The sequence below is a fragment of the Giraffa tippelskirchi genome, chromosome 2 (assembly GCF_054371585.1).
Source record: "Giraffa tippelskirchi isolate mGirTip1 chromosome 2, T2T-mGirTip1v1.2.pri, whole genome shotgun sequence".
Lineage (NCBI taxonomy): Eukaryota > Metazoa > Chordata > Mammalia > Artiodactyla > Giraffidae > Giraffa > Giraffa tippelskirchi.
In genome coordinates, this window is record NC_137276.1 from 151,957,461 (window position 1) to 151,983,560 (window position 26,100).

The 26,100-nt window shown below is 42.2% G+C and overlaps 1 protein-coding gene across 9 annotated transcripts in view; it reads right to left on the bottom strand.

The window, feature by feature from the left end:
* KLHL6 (kelch like family member 6) overlaps positions 1 to 26,100 on the bottom strand; it is a 113,532-nt gene that overhangs the window by 39,700 nt on the left and 47,732 nt on the right. For 2 of the 9 annotated variants that reach the window (XM_081571180.1, XM_081571187.1), the window contains exon 1: positions 15,469 to 15,814. The exons of the other annotated variants lie outside the window; for them this stretch is intronic. In XM_081571180.1, the coding sequence (XP_081427306.1) occupies positions 15,469 to 15,755 (287 nt within the window). In that variant the 5' untranslated portion in view covers positions 15,756 to 15,814. Of the gene's footprint in view, positions 1 to 15,468; positions 15,815 to 26,100 lie in introns of those variants that run through there. 9 annotated transcript variants of the gene reach the window in all.

A 26,100-nucleotide genomic window follows, 5' to 3' on the forward strand; every position in this document is an offset into this window, starting at 1 on the left:
ATGCCACAGCTAAGACCTTGTGCAGCCAAATAAATAAATATAAATAAATATCTTTTTAAAAGAAAGGATTAAGTAAACCCAATGTGGCCAGTCAAAGGGGTTTCCTCTGCAAAGAAAACACAGAGTCAGTGGAAGCAAGGGTGACCCTAGCATTGGATGACATCATTGTCTATGGTCCCCAACACTTCTAAGCTAAGGGCACCAAACCTTCCACCTGCCATTTCCTAGACAAAAGATCTATGTAGACTTGTGGCTCAGCCCAGTTTCTGACCTCAAGCTATTCCCTAAGCCCTACCATGTAGACCCTGTCCCCACACAGGAGTCCTGCCCACTTCCCTGGCCTGCAGGCACTCAGCCTCAAGGATGATGGGTCTCAAAGTATATGCCATGCACGACTTGCATCAGAATTCCTGGGTTGTTTATTAAGAAAGCAGAATTCTGAACCCCACCCACCCTAGACCTTCTGAACAAAATTTCCGACAGTGGGGAATATAAATGTTACTAGGCTCACCCAGCCCCCACCCATAATTGTTTTGCAAATCAAAGTTTAAAAATCACTGCCCTAGAGAGAGGTCACCTTATTTTCCAACCCAATTCCCCTTGGCTAACCCCGAGAAGGAGATTGGACTAAGGGCCAGGTCAAGGAAATAACTGGTTGTGGTTCTGGGACAGATATGCCCTTGAAGATCTTCCCTCCCTGTAGTTTCTTCTTCTCATCTTCTGAGATCCAGACCTCCTAGAATTCCATGAGGCCTAAGGCTGACCCCTACATTGGGAGTTTGCGGGGCAGGAGTAGTACTCCTCCACCACTTACCAACCTGGTGGGGATTCAGATGGAAGCAGGTCTTGTCCTGGCCTCTTAAGTCTTTCTCTAACTTAGCTGATTAGACAGGGCCCCTGCAGCTTACATTCAGGTACCACATTTCATTAGACCTAGGAGTTCTGAAACAGGATGTGGTGGCAAAGCCCTATTAGTAACAGTGTGCAATTCCTTGTTCTTATCTGCTGCACACATGTAAATCTCATATACCTGGAGGGGTGCCTTCAGAGAAGGATTTGGAGGTTCATGGCCATCTCTTCTACCACTCTAGAGAAATGACCAACAGTACTCTGCTGTCTCTCTTCAGGGCCTGGAGTCAGCTCCCTGAACTCCCAGTTGCTCGCTCAATATTTGCTCCAAATGAACAGACAGGCTGGAACCCTGGAGCTGCCCCCACTTGACTCTAAACATCATCAGACCTCAAAAGAACTGCCTCTGCCAAGCCCCTTGCCCAAGTTCACCACTCCTTAAGGATGCTGTACATGTACCTCTATGGGACTGAATGCCAGCCTTGTTTCTATAGAATCAGCCCTCCCAGCCCTACTGGACAATTGCTGAGGCCTCTGCATGTCATCGATGGCCTCAGCCCATCCAAATTTATGACAGAAAGAAGGGCTTATACTGAGCTGCAAGGTCAGGCAGAATACACACCAGTCATTCATTTGCCATTTTTGTCTTTTCTGAAATTTTTGTCACCAAGAAAGGCAGGATTACAATGTTTTTCCTTCCAGATTGAGTTGGTATAGTATATTCTTGGTTATCAAAATACTCATAGCTTTGGGACTTTGAAATGGTTAAGATTCATAATATGCGAAACAGCATGATATACAACTGTATGGTCTTAATTACACTAAAAAGGATGCTTAGTTGTGAAAATACACGAATGAGACCTAGAAGGACACATCAAAGGACACATCGGTAAACCAATGGCGATTATGAATGACTTTGATTTTAGCTTCTTGTGTTTTTTTTATTTCCTGTTATGCACATGTTAACTTTTAAGAAATAAATGTTATTTTAAAAACCTTAAAACAACAGCATCAGTCACAGCAAATGCTTGTGGCCAGAATTCAGCAATGATTCAGTCACAAAGATATAATGGAAGTTCTTATTTTGGCTGCCCAACATCATTCCTAATCATTTTAGGAGGAGTACTCAGATTTTCCTTTGAGGGACTATCCCTCCTCCAATACCAGTCTGGGAGGGTTGTATGGAACTAGTCCCAACTCTTAGACTAAGGTTAGCATAGTCCATATGTCTTCCAAGCCACAGTGCCTGGGTCACAGATGGGCACACGAAGAAATCAGTTCAACTGAAGCCAATTCCAGAACTTTCTGCAGAATTATTGGGAAAGAGAAATTCTCTTCTCACTGGGGCTGCTGAGCTGAGAGAAATAAAAGTTCTGAGAGGCTGAAGACCTTCTTGCTTCCATGTGTGAAGACCCCCTGAGAGAGAGACCAACACAAAGGAGAGTAGAAACAAGAGACAGTGAAACTGAGTCCTGATGACATTATTTGAGCACAATGATCCAACTAACCTTGAAACCAATACCCCTGGACTTTCAAATCATGTGTGGAAATAAATTTTTTTTTATGTGCTTCAACCAGTCTGAACTGAGCATCTGCCATTTGCAATGCAGAATCCTGACAACACAACTGGACAAGAGAAATTCTGAATAACAAATAGGACCAAATGCTAAAGCAGATTGTATAACAAGTGCCCAGAAAAAGAAACATTAAACAACTCTCAACATTACTACACACAGCCCTTCACAGTCTGATCTGTGTACTCTGCTTCCCTATCCTATAGTTAGCAGTTTCCAATGTGTGCCTCTGTTTACATCAAGACTCTGGGTTACAGACAGAACTCTCTGTACATTCTATAAGGCTTATTTTTTTATTATTAATTTTATTTATTTATTTACTTATCTGTGCTGGGTCTTCACTGGTGCTTAGGGCCTTCAGTAGTTGCTGCACGGACTTTGTAGTCATGGCGCACAGGATTAGTTGCCCCCTGGCATGTGGAATCTTCCTGAAGCAGGTATCAAACCCGAGTCTCCTTGCATTGGCAAGCAGATTCTCAACCACTGGATCACCAGGGAAGTCCAATAGACCCTATTTGTACTGTGCCTTTTCCCTCTATTAGATTCTTAAGGATCTTAGAGGCAGGGGTTGGATTTTATTTCTCTCTCAATTCTTATTTACTGGCCTATTGTTGGATGGATGGATGAAAGGGAAACTACATATGCAGTCCTATACTTGGTCCTGTCGGAGAAGGCAATGGCAACCCACTCCAGTACTCTTGCCCGGAAAATCCGATGGATGGAGGAGCCTAGTAGGCTGCAGTCCATGGGGTTGTGAAGAGTTGGACACAACTAAGCGACTTCACTTTCACTTTCGCTTTTCACTTGGTCCTGTAGGCCAAGTGGACTCCCCTTGTCTCCAAACCCATGTTTCTCCTCTAACTGCCATGAGAATAAATAACAATGACCTTCAAGACTGATGGATGGGAGCAAAGTAAATGTGTGAAGAGCTATGTTTTCCAGTGGTTCTCCAAATTGGGACTCCAGTCCCACGGTGTTTATCCTAAGCCCTGCTACCCACGATTTTACATTACAAAGCATGGTGATTGTTTTTCACTTTAATTTGCTTTTCACGTCTTTCATCTCTTTGCCCAAAGGTTCCCCTGGCTTCCCCTGAAAAAACACCACTTCCTTCACAGCCCTCTTCAGTGAGATCTGCTCTGATTCTCACTTCCCTTGGTCTGGGAGCAGAGTCAGCGTTTGTGCTTGCTGTCTACTGCCACATCCTGACTAGACTGTTGCCCTGGAGGCCCCTTATCACCCTCTTTTCCCAAACATTTTCCATCTCAGCCCCCTAGAATCCCATGCTGGTTTCTTATGGCCTCCATGCTCTTTTCCAGAAATCGAGGCTCAGCCTCTGCTTTGTGAAATTTTTCTGAGCATTCCCTGGCTCTGACCACTTAAAAACATGCAGGCTGGTCCCAATCCTCACCCTGAGGTGATCAAATGTTGAGGCTTCTTCCCCAGTCCTAAAAGTTATCCATCTTGTGATAGGACAAAGATGACTATCCATGTGCTCCAGACTTCTCCCACCACAAGCTGCCAAAGAGGAATATGGACCTCCAAGACTGTTCTTTGGGCTTTTATGACACAGAATCCAGGGCAAAGGGGGAGGGTGAAAGATTTTCCAGCTGGGGATGGAGAGGAATTTTGAAGCAAGAGGTGAAGGAGACGTTCCCTCAGGCCAGGCTACCCTCAGGGCCACCCAGATGGGGTCAGATTTGGGATGGACCTCCAGCTGCACTTGCCAAGCCTTGAGCCCTGACATGGATTGCTACAGTTCCTAGGGAAAGGAGCACCTATTTCTAACTGGTCTGCCCAGATAACACTTTTTTGAAATTCATACAAAGGTATCCAAAAAGCCAGCAGGTATCAGAGATGTGGATAAGAGGGGGGAACAGGTATGGTATGTGTCTCCCTCAAAGTGTTTTAAAAAGTTCAGAATTTGAGTTGACTTTGATATTACTTGTTCTGTTTCTGGGCTCTGCCCCACAATGGAGTGGCATGGGTGGGTGAAGGATTGAAAGAGTTAAACTACCTTCTCTTTCTCTTTCCAATCTTGAAGCTCAGAGAAGTAGGGTTTGTCTTCCAGTCCCCCAGCCTTGTTTCCTTCTTCCCCTTCTCGCCAACCAATGCCACCCTCTTCCTTGTTGTCTGGCTGCCCTGAGGGCTCTCAGAGAGGACTCTGAGAATGTCTCTTGAAACTGTCTCCTCATCCCAACTGCCTTAGCCTTAATTCCAACCTAATCTTCTCTACCTGTAATTTCTGAAGTCACCTGAGGGTCCCCCTAGGTCAGGACCTCCACATCACAGCCCAGAGGATTATTTTAACAGAGAGATTGGATCACTTTCTCACTTTCTTGATTAAAAACTCTTCCCTGGCTTCCTACTTCCTATAAGATACCTTCCAAACTTTTCATCCTAACCCAACAAACTTTTCATGGTCACCTCTGCCCATCTCTCTTGGCCTTATTGGCCCTTGAAATATTCTTTACTCCAACCCTACCCTGCTCCCTGTGGTCCTATGCTTAGGCTGCATGACAACTGTAACCCCTAACCCTCCCCTATCTCTATGTTCACCCACCTGTTCTCTACATCTGCATCTGTATTCCTGCCCTGCAGATAGGTTCCTCTGGACCATTTAGCTGATGAATGGATAAAGAAGATGTGGCACATATATACAACGGAATATTACTCAACCATAAAAAGGACTAATATTGGGTAATTTGCAGAGATGTGGTTAGACCTAGCTAGAGTCTGTCACACAGAGTGTAGTAAGTCAGAAAGGGAAAAACAATCATATATTAACACATATATGTGGAATCTTTGTCGTTTCATTTGTGTGCTGGGTCCACCAACCTCACCTTCCTGGAATTAGTCATAAGACATAAACCCTCCCCTAATCGCCCCAACACCAAAATGCCCTTGATATGCCAGCCGCCTGCAAGTCTGAGCTTGCTCCATGACATATGATCTCTTGACAACAGTCAGCTCTTACTTGACCCCAGACCTGAGTCATTATATGCAAAACTGCTGATGGTTACTTTTTATAGATTTCTGAGTGTCTCCTTAGAAAAAGGCCATGATGCAACTTTTGGTTTGATTGTGTTTTAGAGTCATAACAGTATCAGCACTCATGAGACTATTGAAGCCTTTCCAAAAATGTTGAAGCTTTCCAAAAATGCTACATGTATTAAAAGAATAAAAGAATCCTTACAGCAGACAGAGGACATGTAGGTTGGCTAAGAGATATTCTTTCATAGCAAGGGAAATTTATCTTTTTATACAGAAATGGCCTCTCCGAAAGAGCTTGAGAGGGCTTATACTAAAGCAGCAGAGGTATTATAAAACACAAACTAACACAAAAAATAAGAAGATAAGAACTAAATAAGAACTAAAGGATTAAAGTAGGAGAAGACTCTATCACTGAAACCTAGGCTAAGGAAACCTAATGCATTGAGCTTCCTGACAGTCAAAGCAAATCCAGAAGTGTAACAAGTTGGTTAATTAAAAAGTAAGCCAGGATCTGTTATCTTTATTTAATGGAAATACACTTTTCCTTTTGTCCAGTTACCCTTATTCTTTCTAGAAAATGCTCTTCCTCCCACCCAGGTTCTACTCCAATCATGTGGTTAAAGTAGGAGCTCTCACCGCTTTACTGACCTCTCTCTCTGTCTCTTTTCGTCACACACACACACACAAACACACACACACACACACCTGCCTGTCTATCAGTGGACTCCTGAGCTGAGCTGGGCTGACTGTAATGCCTCATGTCCCTGCTAGTGATACTCTCAGATTGGGTAATTGAATGGAGCTGGGTCAATCAGTCTTCCTTGGGGACTTTCCAACTGCAGCTACCCCTCAGTGCTCTCTGGAACAAAAACTGACAGAAGTGAGATTCAGAGCTGCCAACAGGCAAATTCCCCATTGTGAGGCTGCAGTGCACCTGAGCAACCCCACTTGAGCAACAAGCCAAGTGAGGGTGGGAAGGGAGCTCCCTGACTGCCTCCAAGGCCTTGTTCCTCTTCCTTCTGGGCTCTGCTACATCCCAGCCCTTCCTATGCTTTGGTTATGTGGCCAAACACCTTCCTCTTTTGCCTAAGCTGGTTGACTTTGAGTTTCTATCCCTCACAACCAAGAGAATGCTGACCAATATAGAACACTGAGCAATGGCATGGATGGTGAGCTCCAAGGTGGTTTTATCAAAAACACAGACATTCTGCATCTGGCCCTCTCATCTCCGGGGCTGTTTGGTGTTTACTATATTAGAATCTAGCTCTGTAAAGGCATTTTCATAGAGGGACAGTTACATATCCATGTATTTGATTCAGAGATAAAGGTCAGAACTTGAGATATAAATGATGAAATTATTTCTCTGTTGTGTTTTAGTTGAATGATAAATGGAACATTATTTAAAACTGGAGAAGAATATTTTTTTCTCTTCCTGATTGAAAGAAGATCCCTATGCCCTAGATGCTAGGGTGAAAGTGACAGAGATGACATTTTATTGAGAATTCAAAAGACCTGATTGCACTTCTGCCCTGAGACAGCAACCCCTGCCAGCATCTTCCAAAGGTCTGCAGGAGTCTGTAGGCATGGCACATCTGTGCCCAGAGGGTCACATGAGTGGTCTATTGAATCCATAATGTTCTGAAGCATTTTGGATTTCCTAACTGCTCCTTCTAGTTTTTCCTGTGGTGACCACGCTTTACCATTCTTCCCTTTTCTGAAGTTGTGCAATGGCCTCCTGACTCTTTGAGTACTTCCTGCTCTGACCAGGATGCCACTTAATCAGTGACAGAATCTGCAGGAGGAATATCAAGTTTTTATTCATGTCAAACATTCACAGGGTGTCTGCTTCTGCAGCGGCAGCTCATCACACTTTCAAGCTGATTCTAGTTCCGTATAAGATGGATGATGCCTTCATGCCACACATTCTCACAGGTGTGTACAGTTGCTGTTGTTGTTCGGTTGCTCAGTCGTGTCTGACTCTTTGTGACCCCAATGACTGCAGCACACCAAGCTTCCATGTCCTTCACATCTCCCAGAGCTTGCTCAAACTCATGTCCATTGAGTCGATGATACCTTCCAACCATCTCATCCTCTGTCATCCCCTTCTCCTCCAGCCTTCAATTGTTCCCAGCATCAGGGTCTTTTCTAATGAGTCGGCTCTTGGCATCCAGTGGCCAACGTATTGGAGCTTCAGCTTCAACATCAGTCCTTCCAATGAATATTCAGGACTGATTTCCTTTAGGATTGACTGGTTGGATCTCTTTGCAGTCCAAGGCACTCTCAAGAGTCTTCTCCAACACCACAGTTCAAAAGCATCAATTCTTCAGCGTTCAGCCTACTTTATAGTATGCAAAGGACTATCTACGATTTGGAGGGAAAGGAGGAATAAAAATGCAAGTAATGGTCCTCTTCTCTTCTAAGATCTCAGAAGCTTTATTTCTGATGCATATGTGACAACAGCAGTGAAATTCCCTAACACTTGTTTAGCTCATATTACTTTAAGCCTTGTTCTGTATCTAATGTAGGCCTGTCACATAGTAGCTGCATGTAAAGAATCCTTGGCATTTTTTGGTTGCCCAACATCTGAAACCCTCCCTAGGTGTGGCACAACTCTGTTTGAATAAGATGGTGTGTGGCACAGAAGCCACTTCCCTATCCAGAAGCTACGAAAGCCTGATGCTCACTTTCCCAGCTTCTGTCACAGCTAACAACCTAATGTGTCTAACTCAGACTTGACCAATCAGATAAACCAACCCCAGGCTCTGAACTGGGAGCTGGTAACACAAAGAGGCAGAAACAGAGACCCTATTCTGGGGGAAGCAGCAGAAGTAGCAGCAGCCTCTGGTTTCCCAAGACAGCAGTAGAGTCGTGCCAGGGGCCACAGCTGTGCTAGCATTGGCTTCCAAGTCCTCCTCACCACAGGTTTGAAGTTGCTTTAGGCTCTGGTCCTGGACACTGCCTAGCCTCCGTTGCTGTTGTCTGTTTTCTGAGTTTGGTACTCCAGCCTTCGGGAGGAGTTACCTACATAAATCCCTTCCCAAAAGAGTCAATTGATTTGTATTCCTTGGAACTAAGAAATCTGACTTATTGCCAGGAATAAAATGTTGAGAGAAATACATTTGTAAATGAATCCATTTTATTATGTGTATGTCAGACTAACTCACCAGGAGAGGTAGATGCAAATCATTAGCCTGACTGTATTGTTGATAATTTGCTGAGCTTCAGAAAAGCCAAACAATTTCTCTAGTATTGACACAGCCAAGAAGTGGCGGGGGAAGGACTCAAATGCCAGTGACAGAACTTTGAGACGGTGTTCTTTCCACTCTATCAGCACTTACCGATTCCAGCCCCAATGATGTCCCATAGGTTCTGAAGTCCTATGCTTTCAAAGCATGGTGTCTCCTCACCTCACACCCTGACCTGCATATTTATTTCTTACTTAGCCCTTTGACCCAGGCCAGTACCCTCAGGCATGCTGGGTCTCTGCTACCAGAATCTGTCAGCTCAGCCCTCAGACTCAAACTGGGTGAGCATTCCTACTGTATCCTGCCTGTGCATGTGTGTGTATGCACACAAAGGCAATGATTTTTACATCTTCTTGTCATTTTCAGCTTATGTGGACCACCCTAGTGCATGGCAGGGAGAGACAGTTAATGGTCTTTCATAGACAATGTCCTAACAGCCATATTTCTGCCCAGTGGAGAGGTCTACCTTCAGTTTGGGTCCCAATATGGAAACCATTCTTCCTATCAAAGTGAATTCCCTGGAGGGTGAAATGGAGACAAAAGCTATCAACTTGTTGTTATTTAATTGCCAATATTTTGAATATTAAATCAAATAAAAAAGAATCCAACAAAGTTCCTGGCATGCAATAAATACTCAAAAAATGTTAGTTTTCCATTGCCAAACTGTGAAAAGTACTTAATGTGTATGCATGCTTAGTCACTAAGTCGTGTATGTTACCCCATGGACTGTAGCCCACCAGACTCTTCTGTCCATGGGATTATTCTGGCAAAAATACTGGAGTGGGTTGCCATTTCCTCCTCCAGGGGATCTTCCTAACTCAGGGATCGAACCTGCACGTCCTAAGTCTCCTGTATTGGCAGGCGTATTCTTTGCCACTGAGCCACCTGGGAAGCCCTAAGTACTTAATACAAGGTGTTTTTACCACATACTTTATAAAAGCAAAATTTTGAAAGCAACCTATATTCATAATGTATGATTTTCATATTATGCATCTGTTAAAAATGGTAGCTAAATAAAAAAATAAATAGTATTTATGAAAACTATGGAGCACTATAGGCTAAAGATAACAAGAAAAAAGGGTGCAAAGCAAGATGCAGATTATATGGAAACTATGTTTACAATTATAAGTATGTGATATAAGTATAAATTCATTGGAAAAGACCCTGATGCTGGGAAAGATTGAGGACAGGAAGGGGAAAGGGACAAAGGAGAATGAGATGGTTGAATGGCATCACCGACTCAATGGACACAAGTCTGAGCAAACTCTGGGAGAGAGTGAAGTACAGGGAAACCTGGTATGCTGCAGTCTATAGGGTCACAAAGAGTCAGACACAACTGAGAGACTGAACAACAACAAATAAGTATAAAATATGCAGGAAAAAAGGTAGAAGAACAACCCCCAAAATGAAAATTAACTTTATCAGAAAATCTCATGACCCCTTACCGCAAAATCTTGCTGCCAAATGTGCTCTGGCATTCAGAATTGTTTGGCTTTTACCATATCATGAATACTACATAGCACCTCCAACACTCAGTTCAACACATTAGCATGCACCTCAGCAGTGAACATATGAATAGTTGTCTTAAGGAAAATAAAGAGTCTGTGTAGCCTTCTCTCAGGTCAGAAGCTGTCTCTTCACCAGGTGAGTGGAGTTCCAGTTAGATTTGGTGATCAAATAAATTATGGAAAACTTTCCCATTTTTAGCACTTTGGGGAATTTGAAATTGCAGGTAAGAGACTATAGATCTATAGTACTTAATTATTAACTACCATAATGGTTCTGTCAAAAGGACAATATTAAAGGTGTAAAATACACAGCCCAATGCTAGAAGTACAATTATCAGTTCATTTGAGTTCACCAGCAGTGCCCAGTGTGGCAGTAGCAATCCTCAATGTTTTTGCCATTAGCCAGATTTTAAATCCAGACTCAGACGGCTGTAACTCATCTTTGTTTATTCTATCACCTGCACTTGCTGGCTCCTTTCTAGATAGTTGACATTATTATGGAGAAAACACAAAGAATTACGTCTAAAGAGACCTTAAGAGTAAGCCCAGTTTACCTTTGACCCCCTTTCTGCCATCCAGTAATTGGCTAATATAGAATAATTATTAATAAACTGTACCCACAATACCCTTCCTTTTCCTGGCCTTGGGCTTGATTTTTGTAGCTAGTGGGTAAAGTCCCCTTATCACAGCCCCAGGGAACCAGACCCACAGACTGAAGTACTGAGGTACAAGGCAGGGGCCAAGTCTGGGCAGAGATTTCAGGCATCAACAGCAACAAAGGAGCTTGCTGTTGACAGCCTCAGCCTGGAAGCTTATATATTCACATAGGAAGAGTGGCTCATCACGTAGAACTAAGAGTAGCCTGACAACCCCTCCCTACATCACTGGTACTCTCCTCCCTCTGCCAACCCTGGGAATCACAACACGGTTGCCCTCATGGGTCAACATCAGAATTTGCCACATTCTGCAGTGAGTTGCTCACCTGCAAATGGACAGGACCACTAGCTTAAATGGAGATCATTCCATAAGTGGGGCCTGGTATGCAGGATGCACAAGCCCTTCTAACGATTTTGATTTGGGGAACTGTCCAGGAGCAAACACAAATGGCAGCTTAGTAGCAATCTTATAAAAGACACTAGAAGTCTTATAAAAGTTTTGAAAACATTGTTATAAATGTTAAACCTGTACTTCCCTAAATTTTTCTAAGCTTTATTCTCCCTCACCCTTTTCTCAGCCTCAACTCTTCTCTAGTGTTTTCCCAGCTTCCTCATTCCACTGTAGACTTTTAAATAGGCCCCCAAAGGGAACTACATTGTCTGAGTTACTAATATAGTCCCTATTTATAGCCACTGTGTTTACATAAGCAGCTAGACAGTAGCTGGGCAGCAGGTTCAGAGAAGCTGTTTGGGATAATGGGAGTGATAAAGATGCTGGGGGTGGATAGAACTGACAGATCTTCTGATGCATTGGACCACATGAAAGATAACCATGGAGAGGCTGTGAACGAAAAATACCCTGAAAACTAAGCAAATGGAAAAATAAAAAGAATGAGTTATTAACTTCAGGAAAGACAAAAAGTTTTATAGGAAAGAAAATGTAACCGTAACATACAATTTGGCTCAACAGAAAACAATGTTTTCATAGGTATATTGTACACTTTTAACACAAATGTATCAAAAATGTGATAGTATTACACTGAGGATTATAGGTAAGGGAGATGGGTTTAAGTGCTAAATCCTTATCAAACACACTAGAAAATTAATGAATGATGTCTAACATTGAAAAATGAAGAAAGAGCAGTATAAGACTATTTTATAGAAATATAAATATAAAAACAGAAGAAACAGTAACAGCTAAACATCGAAAATGGTGGACTCTAGTGACCAAGACTGACAGGTGGAGGAAGTGAAGAGGAATTTTTGGTTTTCATTATTAGCTTTTAAATACTATGTGACTTTTTGTTAAGTATTTGCATGTAGTATTTTGATTAAATAATTTTTTACAAAAGTAAATTTTATTTGAAAGGCTATGAAATGATGGTTCACCAAAAATCCCATGGAGGGAGGAACCTGACATGCTAGAGTCCATGGGGTCGCAGGATGTTGGACACAATGAGCACAAAAGAACTGCAGATGACTCTTAAACATATGAAAATATATTTGGGTTTCCCTGGTGGCTCTGTGGTACAGAATCCACCTGCCACTGTAGGAGACATGGGTTCCATCCCTGGTCCAAGAAGACCCCACATACCAAGGAGCAATTAAACCTGTGCACCACAACTGTTGAGCCTGCACTCTAGAGCCCACGACCTCAATTACTGAAGCCCATGCACCCAAGAGCTCGTGCTCCTCAACAAGAGAAGCCACCACAATGAGAAGTCTGCACACCACAACCATAGGGTAGTCCCCACTCTCCCCAACTAGAGAAAAGCCCATGCAGCAATGAAGACTCAGCATAACAAAAAGTTAACTAATTAATTGAAAATTTTTTCAAAAACATACCAAAAAAAGACATTTGACCTTATCAAAATTGAGACATGCAAATTAGAACTACCTTGAGGTACTAATTTCTCATCTATCAGATTGGGAAAAACCCCAAAGTTAGATGCTATCCTGTTTTGGGAAGGCTGTAGGGAGCTCAAAATTATTGAACCTCTATTAAGAAGAATGTGGCAATAGCCACTAAGCTGCAGCTGCATTTCTCTTTGACTCAGCAAACTCTCATCTAGAAAGGCTCCCCCAGACATTCCTGCATGCATATAAAAGGACATAAAAGATTATTCATTATAACATTGTTTAAAATAGCAAACAATTAGAAACAATCCAAATGTCTGCCAATAGAGGATTGGTTAAATAAACGATGGTTCCATCACTGAGTGGAAAATATTTATACTCTCAATGAATAAGAAAAAAAAACCAACATAATTTTACAACCAGCTTCAGGCCCTCCAGAGCGCAGGGGGCTGTGTTGGAAGCCTCTCAGACAGAGCAGACTCTCTGCCCTTTCAAAGCCTGACCATAAGAGGAACTTGGCTCCCAGGCCCTTTCAAAATCTTAGAAACAAGCCAGGCGGTGAGGGAATGTAAAACTTGATGTCAGTCTTGGGTCCCAACCCCACTTGGGCACTGTGTTAACTGAGACACTCCAAGCTTTGGTTCCTCATCAAGAACTGGGGAGACAATTCCCCACATCAGGGAGGATGTCATGAGGATTAAGTGGGACAGTGTATGTGACACAGGTGGCACAGGGCTTTACCTACAATAAGTGGTCAACAATACAAGTTATTTTAAACAGTAGCACCGGAAAAAAAGAATCCTGTCTCCAGGATTGCATTCATTATAGGGGTACAGTCACCCTGGAAATACCACGATAAGAATCCAAAAAAAAGAATGGAAGGAATTCCCCTTCATGACCAGGAAGTTTGGGAAGAGACTTGTCATCCACTGGCAGACACATTCACCACGTGGCTGCCTCCAGCTTTTTGTTGCCCTATGGCTGTCTCTCGGGCTGGCACACACTCTCCCGCACACACTCTGCTGCACACACTCTCCTGCACACACTCTCCCGTACACACTCTCCCTAGGTATTCTAGATCATCAGGCTTGGAAGGACCTGAACCCAAACACCTTCTGTTTGGACTGAGAAACCCCAGAACTAGAGAAACCAGTGATGTATGCAAAAGCATCTGGCTGGCAGTCCTGTTTCATAGCCAGGTCGAGCAGCTAATGAAACTGGTAATCAGGTACATGTTTTATGATAGCAGTTTTCTAGTGACTCAAAGCAAAAATAATAAACCTGAAAGTGAGTGCTCAGCACACACATAGGCTAAATTGACTTTCATTCATTGCTGGAAGGGGTTGTGATCAGTGTGAAAGCATATGATTGATACTGGTGGAGTAAGTAAGGTGTTTATCTACGTCAACCCAGCCTTATGGCTGTGCCTGCATGTTACCTTTTACATGCTTCTAGTGGAGTAAAGCCTCCAATTTAGGGGCAGTTTGTATTGCAATAAAAACAAAAATTTCTAGAATGTGCCCAATCTGTGCTCCAGCAATGACTAGATATGTCATGTTGGGTTTCCATTTCCTCATCTGTAAAAGGGCATATCAGGCACTTTCATCATGCTGTTGCAAAAATAAAATCAGATAACTATCTGCTTGGCACATAGAGACCCTACTTCCTACAAACCCAGATATCCCCTTGCCTGGTCTATATACGGGACCTGATCAGTCTCACAACAGCATACAGACCTTGCTCTTTGAATTCCAAAGATTTTCTCCTAAGCATCTCAAAAAGTAAAATAAAATACCTTCCATGATATTTACATAAGTAAATAGCTTTTAATTTCCTCAGCCAGAACCAAGAGTTAAGAAGAATCTTGATAAGAAGAATTACAACATTTATTTCTTCTTCAAGTTCCCCAAATAACTCTTGCATCCGCATTTCCCTTGGGGACTGGTTCCCACCATGTCTACACTGATCTGGAAAACTCTGGATCCAGCCACATTCACAGGATTCCTGATCCTCCCGCATTCCTTCCCCCAAGAATTTGCTCACTACACAGTTCTTAGCTGAAATAAACAGACTGAGGTGAAGAATTTCAACAGAGATATATCAAGCATTTACTAAATTCTAGGCACTGTGTGAAACTCTTCCCTGTCACATTTAATTATGACAATAATCCTGAGAGGTAAGCATCAGTGTTCCCATCTTACAGATGACAAAACAGGAACTCAGAGCATTAAATGACTTGCCTAAACTCTGGGGCAGAGTAGGTTGGAATCCCGATCTCTAAGTTTGTTATAACTAGGGGTTTCTAACTTCTAAAGCACCTTTGTAACTGCTTTCCCTTCCCACCCCACTCCCTACACAACAGCAGAAGCCCCTGCTTTTCAGCAAGTCATTGGCTAACTTCAAGAATGGCCACATCATTTTCTCAATGTCTGTTGGTGAACAAAGACAGCATTATGTTTCCAACACAGTAGTCAGGTGCTGGGGGAAAAAAATCCCGTAGCTTCAGTAATTTTCCATCCTCTGGACTAACATATACACATTAAGGCTCACCATAAGGTATAAACACTGCTTTTAAATGATGCAAGCTCTCTTTTAGTAGGACTTAAATTCTAAACTCTAAGGTTTAATAGCTTCCTTTTTTGTACATATCTTTAATAGACACACAAACCTAAACAAATAGACAAACCGTCAATACAACAGCCAACCAGTTGGATCGTGCTGTCAAATCAATTCAGATTTCCCTTACTACCTGCACCCGATTTGACTCTGGTCCTAGGCTGCTGACCTGAAATAGTTGCTGGCCGCGGCAAGCACCACGCGGTGGCAGGAGAATTCCTGGATGTCCACACACAAGATGACGTCGGTCAGAGCGTTTTCCACTCGCAGGGTCTCCAGGCCATTCTGCAGAATTAAGGAGAGTCCTGTGTCGTCAAATTTTACCTTATCCCCATTAAAGATTTCTACCAGGTCTCCCCTTTTCTGGAGGGCCTCATCTGTAGAAGGTGCCAAGGGCCCTTCCAAACTCTTCTCTACCACGTCGTCCATGGTCCAGGTGCCCCTTTGTCCTGCCATCAACACTCAGACTGAAGGAGCGCCCAAGTTTCAGGCAGGTCACATTGCAGAAGCTGGGCGGATTTCCTGTGCAAGGCCCTCCACTTATCACCAGCTGTCACACACACATAACAGGAAGTCTCGCACTTTCTCATCCTGTTACTACAAACGCCAGTAACTTCTATTCTTCTTCTTTCTGCAATCATCACAAGGTTAGAAATTACTTAGAAGGGTGTGTAGGAAGGGGCTCCATAGAAAAGGAGTGGCTTCTTGGAGTCTTTTATTAGTGCTGTGTGGCTATTTTGGTCCACCTCCCCCATCATATCCGTGATCAGGAAGCCTCTGGTTCTGGTCATTACATTTGTACTTCCAGTGCTTCTATATCCCAAGGTGTCAATGACGGAATGGACACGGGACATTCTAAATCCTCTTCCTCCTTCCATCCAGGAGTCCGGGACCCGATGATGAGCACCCCGACTCAGTTCCTCCGGAACCTTGGGAAGCCCTACGTAGCTCTGGCATTCTCATTTCTGTCAACACTGCGAGTCATCTGTCTTTGTCTTCTTCCCTGCTCAGGGGAAAACAGTGTCATAGCAATTAATGTTCCCTTTCCCCCTCCCTATTTTCTATTGTTTTAGATATGCCTCTGGGGGCAGAGAAGAAAGGGCCTTTAGAAGCTCCATCCCCAGGGTCTTCTCTCTTGGAAGACCAATAGGGGTAGGTCAACACCGGATTGCCCTAGGAAGTCTCAAGTTGAGCTGATCTCACTCAGCATCTATTGGTCAAGCATCTAGTAGTGGATCGTCAAGTATTTTCATTGTATCTGCAGGTCTCCATTCAATAGAAAAAACTGTCTTTTGTTAACCTCTTGCTGTATCCTAGGAAATTTATAGGAATTAATGTATTTTAATCCTTATAACAACCCAATGGTGCTAATATGACTTACTTAATGTTACAGCTAAGGTAAGTGAAGCTCTGCTCAAGTGAGTGGCAGGACCCAGTTCTCAACTCTAAAGCACCCATTTCCTCCACCACAGCCAGGCTATCAGAACTGTAGTATCATGTTGGCCCTGGCTTCTTGTATCCCAGGGAGAGAACTGCTGGGCTTGCCTACTACAGCTACCCTAGTGCCCGGCACCTCACCAAAGCGGCTTCTGCTGTCTGCACCTGCGCTCATTCCTCTTGTGGCAGTGGGCAGCAATGATCTGCAAGAGTCCAATCCTTTCTCTTTCCTGGTCAGTGGTGACTCCCTCTCCTGGAGTCGCAGTTCTGCTTCAGCTCTTCTTTTCTTCCATGGATACTTACTCCTAAAATCGAGGCCTTCGATATTCCCCCAAAACTAGTTCTTCATCCAGAGCTCTGTTATTCAAGATGCTTTGGGCTTCTGGGAATTCCCTGGCAGATGAGTGGTTGGGACTCCATGCTTCCATTGCAGGTGGCAAGGGTTCAATCTTTGGTCAGGGAACAAAGATCTCACAAGCTGTGCCCAGAGCTTAAAAAAAAAAAAAAAAAAAGATGCTTTTGGCTTCAAAGACAGAATATCCCATCAAAAGTGATTTAAACAATAAGAGCCTCACATTATAAGAAGCTAGAAGTGTGGAGTCCCAGGTTGATCCAGAAGTTCAGTGATGTCATCAAGGACAGAAGATTCTCCCATCTTTCACTCTATCTCCCTTGGAATGATAAAGGTATACTGACATGGTCACACAATAGCTGTCACAGTACAAAACACCACGTTTTCACAGAACTCTGGTCCAAAATCAGGACAAAAAAACACAGGTCTCTTCTCCATCTCTCTCTTTATAGCAGAGAGAGAAGTATTTCCTGAAATCCCCGTGATACTTTTCCAGTCCACTTGGCCACCTCAGACCAAACACCAGGAAATATAAATTGAATACTATGATTGGCTTGCATCAAACACAATTCATCCAATGGGACTAGTCCATCTCCTCAAGATCAAGAAATAGCCATGTGATAGCTGAACAAAGTTACAGCTTATTAATACAGAATATGGGCTGGGTATACAACTAGTTCCCTGTGCCTGCCACAAGGACGCACACAAGCCAAACTCCTCCTGCAGGTCTTGGCCAGGAAGAGCTCAGAACTTCGCCTCTCTGACTCTAAACACCTCCTCCAGGAGAGCTGAAGACAGCACATGACCCAACGCCTTTTGTGGCATTTTGTCCTCTACAACCTCTCAGATTATAAACAACATTGGCCATATTCAATTCCACCCAACCACTTCAAATACAACAAAATCAAGAATGTAACTCAATTCTTTGTTTCCGAAGCATTGTATCAAGGCCAAATCTTGTTCTTTAAACTTGAAGAAAAAAATCTGTAACATTAATATATAGCCAGTGATTAAACATGAACATACAATTTAATAAATTATTGTAAAGATAAATGTAAGTATAACCTGAGTATATAATGCATCGCCAGGAGAGTACCCCGTGTGCTTCTTCCTAGTCCTAAGCACTTTCTGCCACCTACAATTAACCACATTGACAGTTTCATACTTTCTATTATAGATTTACCAACTAAATAAGCATCCATAAATAATATAGTTTTTGTGTATAAAATTTTTAATGTGTTTTTAAGCATAATTATAGTTATGTACATTTTAGTATGCCTTCTTTCATTCATCTTTACCTTTTTTTAAGATTCAACCACATTTCTGCCTGTTTTTTATCTTCTATGTATTATCTGTGCCACATTTTCACATTCCATTACTGATGAATATTTGAGTGGCAAGTCAGTGGTTGTTTTGTTTGTGTTTTTAGTTTATTCACCAAGTTGTGCAATGACAACCACTACTAACATGGATTTTTTTTTTTCTGTCTGCACCATACATCATGCAGGATCTTAGTTTCCCGACCAGGGATCAAACCTGTGCCTTATGCAGTGGAAAGGCAGAGTCCTAACAACTGGACCACCATGGAAGTCCAAGAACATGTCAATTCTTTGTTCATGGTGGATCCTGTTCACCAAGTTCCCCAATAATGTTCCATATACCTCCCAAACCCACCCACTCCACCACCTGAATAAGACTGTTATCTTCCCCCAAACCCTCCATTTTCCTAGTAGGCAAGTACACACAAAGTTGTACCATGAGTGTGATAAGATCTATGATTGGATTTTAGTGCAAAGGTAAAAAAAACACAACCAGTATGTCTATGTCAAACTGGATAAGCTCTGAGATTCATCATGAAATGGTAAATATTCTTTACAGCTGCAAGCAAAATAATTCAGTTCTGTGTAAACTTTATTTTCCTACCATGCAATAAAATATACAAACCATTGGCAAAAGCTTTACTCCTGAGAAAAGAATCTAATTATATCTTACTAAGATAGTTGGCTTTATGATGCTTGTAAGGAATAGACTCTGTCACCATACAAATGTGTGGCTGCTTCAAGGAAAATTTCTATTCTTAAGGCCACAGATTTCCCCTTCTGACTCCAGTCAGTTGTCTTCCATAACGCAAATTATATTGATAGAAACAAGTCTCAAGTCAGCTACAGAAGAAGAGCCACTGTTTCCCCATGTTAACATATTGCTGCTAAAGCTACCATTTATTGGGCATCAAATATGGTCCAGAAACTATGAGAGATGTTTTGTGAATTCTTCTTCTTTCCACTAACGCAGTGCAGTTAAGTACTTTGATCACCATTTTAGGGACACGAAAACAGGCACGATCACAATATCGATGTCATGCCTATATCCGTCTAGAGGTGACCCACCCAAAGCATCAAGCTACCTGAGAGGCTTCTCCAGCAATAAGAGCACGCCAAATCACCAGAGATGCTGGAGAGTCCTTGCCTCCCAAGAGTGACCTTCACCTGACAAAAACTTAGACAAAAAACTCTAGCTTCCTTGTCTCTTTGTGGACAGCAATGAAGTATGTTCTACACCATAGAGTCCTCTCATTTCTTATCCTCTTATGACTTTGTGTCCTAGTTTGCCTCTTGGTCGAGCTTGCTCAAGATATTAAGGGGTTCTCTCTTTTTGGCTGAAATTGCCAACTTCCAGTATTTTGCCAAAATGACCAACATGAAGGGCAAAGGGAGCAGCACTCACTGTAGGCTCTCTAAGCCTTGAAGAAAACATGGAATTGTTCCTTCAGTCACACCCATGTGCATCTTCTACAACAAAGGTGATATTGTAGACATCATGTTCAAAAAGGAATTCCCCACAAACGTTCCCAGGGTGAAACTGGGAGAGTCTAGTGTTACCCAGCATGCTGTTGGCACTGCTGGAAACAAACATGTTATGGGCAAGGCTCTGGACAAGAGAACTAATGTAAACACTGGGTAGATTCAGCCCTCTAAGAGCTGAGATAGCTTCCTCAAATGTGTGAAGGAAAGTAATCAGAAAAACAGAAAGCCAAGAGAAAAGTACGTGGGCTCAACTGAAGCACCGGCCTTCTCCCCCTAGAGAAGCTTTCTATGTAGGAACCAGTGGAAAGGAGCCTGAGGTGCTGGAACCCATTCCGTACAAATTTGTGGTGCAATAGGTGTATAAAAATAAAATAAAAGACCTCTGTGTTGTGTTAGTCACACAGTTGTGTCTGACTCTTTGCAACCCCATGGACTGTAGCCCACCAGGCTCTTCTGTCCATAGAACTCTCCAGGCAAGAATACCAGAGTGTGTTTCCATTTCCTACTCCAGAAGATCTTCCCAACCCAGGGATCGAACCCGGGTCTCCTGCATTGCAGGCAGATTCTTTACCATCTGAGCCACGAGGAAAGCCCCAAAGACCTCTGGGCTGTGGCAGGAAAAAGATATTAAGGACTCTGGCGGCAGGCCTCAGGTTAGAAATTCATGGAAGAATGTTAACTCTGGAAGACATCAGAGAATTAAGGCAAGACATTAGATCTGGAGGAACAGCAATACCAACAACGGGGCTCAGAGTACAGAGTACTATAGACGGGCATAAGGTCAGAGCAAGGTCAGTTGGTTATAGTTTATGGAAAGGCTCTAAAAAAACAGAGATCAAAGTCTCAGTTTCTTTATCTGTAAATTGTAGCTAATAACAGTATCCACCTTGATGTGTTGTGAAGAGGAGGAAATGAGTTAATATGTGAAGCCTTTCACAAATGCATGGTATACAGTAAGCATTAGCTATTATTATTCAAGCATTTCTGTAGAAAAGAAAGTATGTGCATTTTATTCTAAATCTGGCTTCTGGCTCCAGACCAAAAAACTCCTTCAGTACAATGGTCTTTGTTAGTATCCACAGGCTGTTTATTATCCCCCTGTTATCTTGGATCATTACCATACAGTCAGTGCAGAGGAGCCCGTAGACCACCATCTCCCCTGGGGAAATAAACATTCCCATCACTCCACCCTGTGCGTCAGAAACATTATTCTACCGAGAGTCACAATTCACAGAGGTATTTAGCCTTCTGGGAAATTCTTCCCAGAAGTTAGCCAGATTAAAGAGGTAATTTGAAAAATACATTATTCCAAATGCATATAAAAACATATTATGTGTATTGTACTTTTTAATATTTAATATTCAGCTGCATCACACCCAGAATTTTTCATTGCAGTGCATGAATTCTCTGTTCACAGTAGTTGTGGTGCACAGGTTTAGTTGCTCTGTGGCATGTGGGCTCTTCATTTCCTGACCAGGATTGAACCCATGCCCCCTGCTGTGCAAGTCGGATTCTTAACCTGTGGACTACCAGGGAGATCTCTATTATATTTATAATATAAAAATGCAATTTTTTCAAATAATGTATTAAAATACATGTTGTATATTAATATATTCATATAAACACTAATGTATTATAAATGATATTATTACTATGAAGAGAAACATTGTCATGTTCTTGGGTTAAGTATCCTGTGTGCTTTATCTTATCTTATTTTCTTATATCCTGAGAATTTGATAAAATAGGTTGTTCTCCTCTTTTTACAGTTGAGGAAACCAAGGCTTAAAACTGAAGTTGGATTCACCTGAAACTATCAACATTGTTAATCAGCTATAGTGTCAAAGTGTTAGTCGCTCAGTAGTGTCCAACTCTTTGTACACCATGGACTGTAGCCCGCCAGGCTCTTCTGTCCATGGAATTCTCCAGGCAAGGATACTGGAGTTGGTGAACATTCCCTTCTCCATACCCCAATAGGAAGGGAAAAAAAAATTGAAGTTGGGTGTTTCGTTCCAGGTCACACAGGCTGTACTAAGTCAGTCAGTTATAGCATCTGATTTGCCCATGCCCTATTCTAATGGAAAGTTTCCAGTTCACCTCTTCTATCGCCCAGTAAGTCATTTTTGGGTTTGTTACTAACTAGAGTGGATGACCCCATACAAAGATACAAAGACGGCCACGTGCACACAGACATTAGCTCAAGGACACATGGAGCCGGCTCAAAAAGATCAGCTGGGACAACTAGAGACTCTCTAATTTGAAAAAAGAAACACAGAGTTTCCCCTGAGAACTGAAATAAGAGGCAAAAAGATGTATCAAGAGATGCCATAGATTGAGTCAGAACCATGCCAAATTAAAGCCATTTGGAAACCAAACTTCTGAAAAGCAAAAACAGTAAGTAAGCAAAGGAACTTGGAAAGTTAAAGTGGAGGTCAAAGCTGATATGTAGAGAGTAGCTGAGACAGTCACCCTGAGACTGGGTGGAGAGCCATGGACTCCTTTTGCCCAAATCCCAAGGCTGCTCTGAATCTGGATCGAGTTTCTAGCTCTAGCTGCAGCTCCACTTTGGATTTCAGAGAGATTTCTGCCTAGATTCCACTTTTACTGAAGTAGCTTAATTGAGACTTTTTTCACTGTATTCAAATGAGCCTAACTGGGAGGGAAGCAGAGCAGTGCTGAGCAGCTCATTTCTCTGACCCCACATACCAACCACTGGGCTACCCTTCCTGCAAGGACCAGAGATGTTGCCAGGTGCAGACATGGGCCTTGAAAGGAAGGTCAGAAACCATACAGCAGCCAGTACTAATTCAGGTTTACTGTTTATACACAACCCTAAAGTCGACTTTCCAAATGAAAAGTCAAGGAGTAAATCGGAAACATCAAAACGTCCAAAGAGTGGGTTTTGTCAATAAAAAACAGCACCCAAATGTTTGCCTATTGCTAAGTGCAGGAGAAAAGCTATCAAATCGTAGGTACAAGATGTTTCTATTTTTGCAAACATGAGAGTATATGAAAATAGATAAAAGACCAGAAGGAAACACATTCATTCATTCATCAAATGTTTCACGAGTGTGTTCTAGGTGCTCAGGATAACAAGGGTGAGCAAAAAGTGACACAGTTCCTACCCTCAAAGAGCTTCTGTTCTAGTGAGGAAGACCAACACATGCACTGTAATCATTCTAAGTGATTGAGGAAAATGCACTTGGCGGAAAACTTTATCATGGGCAATGTGATCTCGTCAGAGAAGTTAGCAAGGGCTTCTCTGATAACTAAGTTGTGATGGATAAATATGCAGTACCTGCATGAAGGGTTGTCCAGGCAGAGGCTACAGCATGGGCAGAGTCCAGTAAGGAGGGACACTTGCCCTTTGGATATAGCTGTTTCTGTATGGATAACAAATTACTAGGAGCCAGTATGGATGAGCAGGACGAAAAGGAGGCCGGTGTGAAATCTCTCACAGTGATCCAGGTGGCATAAGATGGCAGCAGCATGGGCTGGGAGACAGGGTTGGGGACAGAAACAAGCTGATGAATGGGAAGTTATCTAGGAAAGTCAAAATCAATAGGAATTGGTGATAGATTGGATTTGGAAGGTAAAGGAAAGGGAATTTTCAAGAATGGCTTAGGTTTCTAGTGTGAATAGCTGGATGAATGGAGTTACCAACACTCTGATATGGGGAACACTGGAAAAGGAACAGGTTTGGGAGAGAAGAGTAAGAGTTTAGTTTTTAGTTTTGCAAGATGAGAAGAGTGCTAGAGGGACTTCATCGGTGATCCAGTGGCTAGGACTTCATAGTCGTAAAGCATGGGGACCCAGGTTCAATCCCTGGTCAGGGAACTAGATCCTGCATGCTGCAACTAAGACCTGGCACAGCCAAATAAATACATATCTTAAAAAAAAGAGTGCCGCTGATGTGTTGCACAACAATATGGATAGATTTAAAATTATCGAACTCTGCATTCTCAAATGGTTAACGTGGTTAAAAATAGCAACAACAACCAAAACAGCTAAAGAAAGAAGTTTTCTTTCTAGTTTTAACATATTGGGAATATTGGACCCAGGGTATTCCAGAGTTCTGAAAGTATTAACGTCAAATGTCATGTTTCAAAATCTTCTTAGATGAAACAGTACTGAATATGCACTTGGCTTCGAAATACAAAATTAATCAAAGTTGAGTCCCTTGAGTTGAGATATTTAAAACAACTAAGACATTTTCAATTTATGTGTAAATTCATCTAGCACAAAAATGATATTAAAGATTTGATTACATTGTCCCCCTTCCCAAAGTAGCTATAAAGGACACTGTAAGGAAAATTTGAATGTGAGCTGTACTCAATGACATTACACCAAGGTTAAATTTCTTACATGTGATCAGGGCATTGTGGTTATGTAGGAGAATGTTTGTTCCCAGGAGATAATGCTCTTTTGCAGGTGAAGCATCATAATACCTGCCATTTAATTTCAAATGGTTCAGTAAAATAAAATGTTTCGTATAAAGATAAAGCAAAGAGTGTGTGGGAGCTCATTATACTATTCTTTTATGTTTTAAATTCAAAATGTTTGGAGGAGGATATAGGGAGCACACAATCTCCAGCTTAGATGGAGAACGAGGCTTAAAAGGTGCAGCCAAGAACAGGCTCAGAATCACTCTGAAGGATCAGAGTGGTAAGATCATGACTTTCCTGGTAAGAACACTGCTTTCTTTATGCCGAAGTTAAGATGCTGCGCCTTGTTCTACTGACACTGTTAATTCAGGGTGGGGATGCTGCTGTCAGAACTTCCCCAAGGACTCAATCTTACAACAATCTCCCAACTGAGTAAATAAATCCAGCAGAGATAGTCACCTCTGGATGGACCATTAGAATTAAAAAGTGTGAACCTGAACAGCTGAGGATAAGTCCACAGCACAGCGTGGGGTGGGGGAGCTGGGGGACGGGGACTTCCAATCAATCTCATTTTGAAACATCCAGGTGGCCTTCTCACGCTTAAAACACTTCATCTAGTGTGGAAAAATGTGACCAAGTCTGTGTGACATTTTAAGCTACAGAATTTCAATACATCTTTAGATGAGAGATGAAAAACAAGGAAAACATTGGGTTAATGAAGTCCACTCTCTATATCTCCATTTCAAGGGAAACTTTCATGTAGTCCATGGATATATCATCCACATTATCCAGAGATTCTCAGAGTAGCCTAAATTCTTTTAAACCTGACACACTGGAAACCTAACGCCATAAGTATGATTCAGTAACTCTGATCTTTTATGATTCTTAAAAAATACGTAGAAACATTTTAACACATACCAAAGGCATTCAGGAAGGCCCTTTAGATGATCTCCAGTCTGGGTTAACAGCACTGCTGCTCAGGATTGTGGATATAATAAGATGTGGATGTGAGAAGATAAAATATTATTGAAAGGTACCGTGTATAACCAATAGTTTATCCATAACATAATCATCTTATTAACCCTTCCAGGTACAAATACGGCAGGAGATATTGAGGGAAACAGTACAGAAAAGTGAAAGTCCCTGCTCACTTCTGAATCTCACACCGCCTCTGCAAATAGTTTCTTTCAGTATGAGGTGTAGAAGGGTATATACTAACTTAAACTGGGGACTGGAAAACTTAGCCACCACTTTCTCAGAGGAATAACAAGAATTTGAGGGCTTATACCTGGAGAAAGGATCATAGTGTAGAGAGAGTCAGGAGATCTACCCAAGGAGCTTAGGGGTCCCTTAGATCCCCATCCTAATTGTCTAGGGGCTCTGCTTGAACAGGAGAACAGAAGACCACTGGAAAGGACCAAACTGAAGTCAGAAGGACCTGAATTTTAATTCCAGTTATTGCATTTCTCAGTGTGGCAGTGACAATTTGCTTAACTTTGCAGGGTCCCAGCTTTACCTATAAAATGGGTTACCTATCTTAGAGCATTGTTGTGGCTATCAAATTAGAGATAATTTTGTTAAGTCCTTAGCACTGAACCTGACATACCTTAGTGTTAAATAAGTAACAACTATTATTAAATAAGGAAAGTTTCAAACCCTAAGCATAGAAGAGCAGAGACATAAATTCCCTGTAGACATGAGAACCATTTTGGCCACTGCCTGACTGACTGACATGTAAATCATGTCTAGCGCTCTCAAAATAATCCACCTTAACGGAAAATCATTTCTTTGTCTGAAGTCGACATAGTACATTTCTCTGCACTAGG